This window comes from Buceros rhinoceros, unplaced genomic scaffold (genome assembly GCF_000710305.1).
Source record: "Buceros rhinoceros silvestris isolate BGI_N320 unplaced genomic scaffold, ASM71030v1 scaffold31814, whole genome shotgun sequence".
Classification (NCBI taxonomy): Eukaryota; Metazoa; Chordata; class Aves; order Bucerotiformes; family Bucerotidae; genus Buceros; species Buceros rhinoceros.
In genome coordinates, this window is record NW_010408113.1 from 4,326 (window position 1) to 7,723 (window position 3,398).

The following is a 3,398-nucleotide window of genomic DNA, read 5'->3' on the forward strand; positions in this document are numbered from 1 at the left end:
TCTCAAGTGCCTACGAGAGGAGGACACCAAACTAACACAACACAATACTGAAGACAAGAGAACATAACACTTAGTTCTGATACACTGGAAAGCAACTTCACACGTAAGCTCATTTATGTAGGCACACTGACACTGAGCACCATTCTTGTCTTCATTTTAACATTGACATTCAACTCTGAACAGAAGAACGTTAAGCCTCTAGGACAGTTTCAGTATCAAGAAAAGAACTAACTCTATCTTGCAAACATCAAAACGCTAACATTGACACTTCAGATGCTCACTGCAAGTGACCCTCTCTCTGAATCCGAAGGCGCTCCTTCTCCACTTGCAAGCGTTCCTTCTCAATCTGCAGCTTCTCCGACTCAAACTTTAGGAACTGCAGCCTCTCCTTCTCCAACTGCAAACGCTCTTTTTCAAGTTTTAACTTTTCAGTTTCTAAATCCAGAGGCTGCATGATGGGCTTTTCTGTTTGGGGGAGGTCGTTTTCCAGGGCAGGTTTTTCAGCATGCAGAGTGTCTAGCCTGAGTTTCTCCCATTCAATCTGAAGCCGCTCCTTCTCGATCTGGAGTCTCTCACGCTCCAAGTCAACATGTCGCAACCTTTCTTTCTCAATTTGCAGGCGCTCCTTCTCCACTTGCAACCTTTCTGCTTCAATGTCTAGGCGCTGCTTCTCCAGCTCCACCTTCTGCTTCTCCAGATTAATAAGCAAGTGAGAATCCTCATAGGCTAGCCTAGCCTGAGCAGAGCTTAGATTTCCAAACTCTTCAATGTGAGGGAAGTCGGGTAGGTCACTCTCCTTTTTCGAATCTGGCAAAACTGATGACAAAATTTCTTCTTCTTCCTCAATAGGAAACTGCGAAGAGGAACGCATTAGACAAGAGTTACATCACAATCTCTCTGCCAGAATACAACTGTTACACACAACTTGACTGAAAAGAACATACCATAGTTTTTCATCTTATAAGCTACTCAGAAATGTTCAACTCATGCTGTGAAATAACCACGTTAGATCAAAAGACTGTTTTCTACTCTCACACAGGTAAAGAAGCACACTTTATCTGAGCGTTAATATCTGGTAATGAAAAGTGGGAATCAGCTTGTCAGTGGACACGGAAGACCATACAGAAAATATTGCACAACAGATACTATAGAGCATTCAGAACCACCGACAGAAAACTGGATCTGAAAAAGTGTATGTTGTTCTCACTTTTCAGGCAGCTGAGTGGCATTTACGTAAGCCACTAGGAATTTGTTGTGACTAATTATTTATCAGAGCAGCTGGATCCATAGGCTGTGTGGTACAACAGCTAACCCAGCCTTCACTAACTTGAGGATTCCATTTCCAAAACATTTAACACGGACTTTTTCACATGCTCCTAACTCTTCAGACTGTATTATGTGGGTCAATAAACAGGACTTGTTTCATCAATTTTGTATTATCACCTTTGCTGTACAGCTCTTTATGACACAGATGACTAGTTGGTTAGGACCGCTGCTCTCAGCAGACTGTAACAACTCGTGCAGAATTACAGTCCTTATGGACTACAAATTCATAATACACAAGAGATAACTGTCTCCTCCTAACTATGCTGCAAAAGAAAGGGAAACTGAGGAAGATAGTGGTTCAGAACATTTTAAACAATGAGAACCACTGCCAGTTCTCTCGCATTAGCGCTGACAGACACAGTTCCTCGGCAGCAGTCTCACCACCACTTAACAACTTATGCTGATTTTTTCCCCAGCATACGTCTCAACTGAACTAAGATGGGAGTTTCTCCCCCACCCCCAGCAAACAAAAAACCCCCAAACCAAAACTGTTTGGATATCCCTTTTTTTAAACCAGAACTACATCTACAGGCACAACAAAACTATCTGAACATTTGACTTCATTCCAAAGAGATTCCTGTCTGCTGTAGCTGCTTGTCAAATTCACACTAAAATTCTGATGGAGAGCAATGGCTGACCGAGTTATTCAAGTAACACTGTCGTGACCTGTGGGTTCATTTTACAAAACGCAAAGATATTCTATCTCTGTCTGTACCTGCAGGTAACATATACTTTCCTTTGTTAAAGAGGTGCATTTCTCTTCTCCGTTCATCCATCCAGACAGCCTAAGTATTAAAACAACCAGTTTACTTCAACGGCATCTTTTCGTTCTACTGACTGAACTAATTCTTATCTATGGCACATACAAACAGAAAATCTATGTGCAAATACATATTCAAAGTTGAGGGATATCCATTTAATAATCAACATCCATGACCTTACACACAATTTCAAGTTGCTAGATTTGAATACCGTCTCTCTAAAACACATTTGCTTCTGCAGCTTCTTTAATTCACACATTCAGAAAACAGAAACAGATGCCAGGAAGAAACTCAGCAAAAAGCCTTATGCTGAAATGAAACAAAGTCCACATTGCCCATAGTTAATGTCAGTCACTCACTTCAAAATTCTGCGGATCATCCTCTTCCTCTTCTACTTTGATTTCTGTTAAAGATCCACCTGCTTCTTTGAAGTCAGTGATATTTTGCCATTCAAAACTAGACTCAATTGCAAATCCCATTTTCTCATCCATGTCTTCATTGAGCGAGTCATCTAAATTGGATGAAGGAAGGTGAAACCCAGCGCCTACTACTTTGATGTTCGCATTCAAACGTTTTCTCTTCATGAGTGCTCTCCAGTCAAGGTATCGCCTTTTCACTTCTGTCCCTGTTCTTTGCTCTCCTTCACCTACAGCATTTACACACTCTGCTATTTCCTCCCAAGCTTTCCGTTTCATCTCATTAATTGTTGTATTAAGTTGCTTTGAAAAGAGTACTTCTCTCCTCTTTCTGATTTCCTTAAGGAGAGTTTGAGTTTCCTGAACGCTAAAATTACTTTTTCTTTTTCTTTTTAATTGTTTCATTTTTTCCAGCTTTAACCTAATTTTCACCACAGTGGACCTCAGAGGTGATCTGACACTAATCAGTTATTAATGCAAATAAAACCTAATAGCCAATGAAAGCAGAGCTCAGTTCTCGTGAAGTGGATTTTCTCTTCACTTTGTAGTATTTTCCTATTTGTCAGGCTTCCTAAGAGAAAAAAGCAAACAACATAAATCTCCAAGGTACACACTATATATTTTCATGTAGCAAACTTCATTCCTACATCATCATTTAAGGAATACATATTTTGAACTGATCATTCATTTGACAGAAGAAAACCACTTTGTTAAACTGCATATAAAGTAGCTATAGATACCTTCTCTAATCTCGAATGAATTATAAATCCATGTCACAAACTGTTAAGGTTGAGCTGATATTTCCATTACAATAATACAGCTATTTTCCTTCAACTCTTATGAGTTTTGCCCATTGGGATTTGCTTAAGGCTGAATTTGACATATGTATTTCAGT

The 3,398-nt window shown here is 39.7% G+C and overlaps 1 protein-coding gene across 1 annotated transcript; it reads right to left on the bottom strand.

Annotated features, from left to right (window-relative positions):
• Nucleotides 1-277: 277 nt before the first annotated feature.
• On the bottom strand, nucleotides 278-3,076 carry MSANTD4 (Myb/SANT-like DNA-binding domain containing 4 with coiled-coils). Its single transcript, XM_010134772.1, has 2 exons — nucleotides 2,447-3,076; nucleotides 278-853 (listed from the first exon to the last, which is right to left on the bottom strand). Exons 1-2 carry the CDS (start codon nucleotides 2,906-2,908, stop codon nucleotides 278-280), a joined length of 1,038 nt encoding a protein of 345 aa, XP_010133074.1. The 5' UTR covers nucleotides 2,909-3,076.
• Nucleotides 3,077-3,398: the final 322 nt, after the last annotated feature.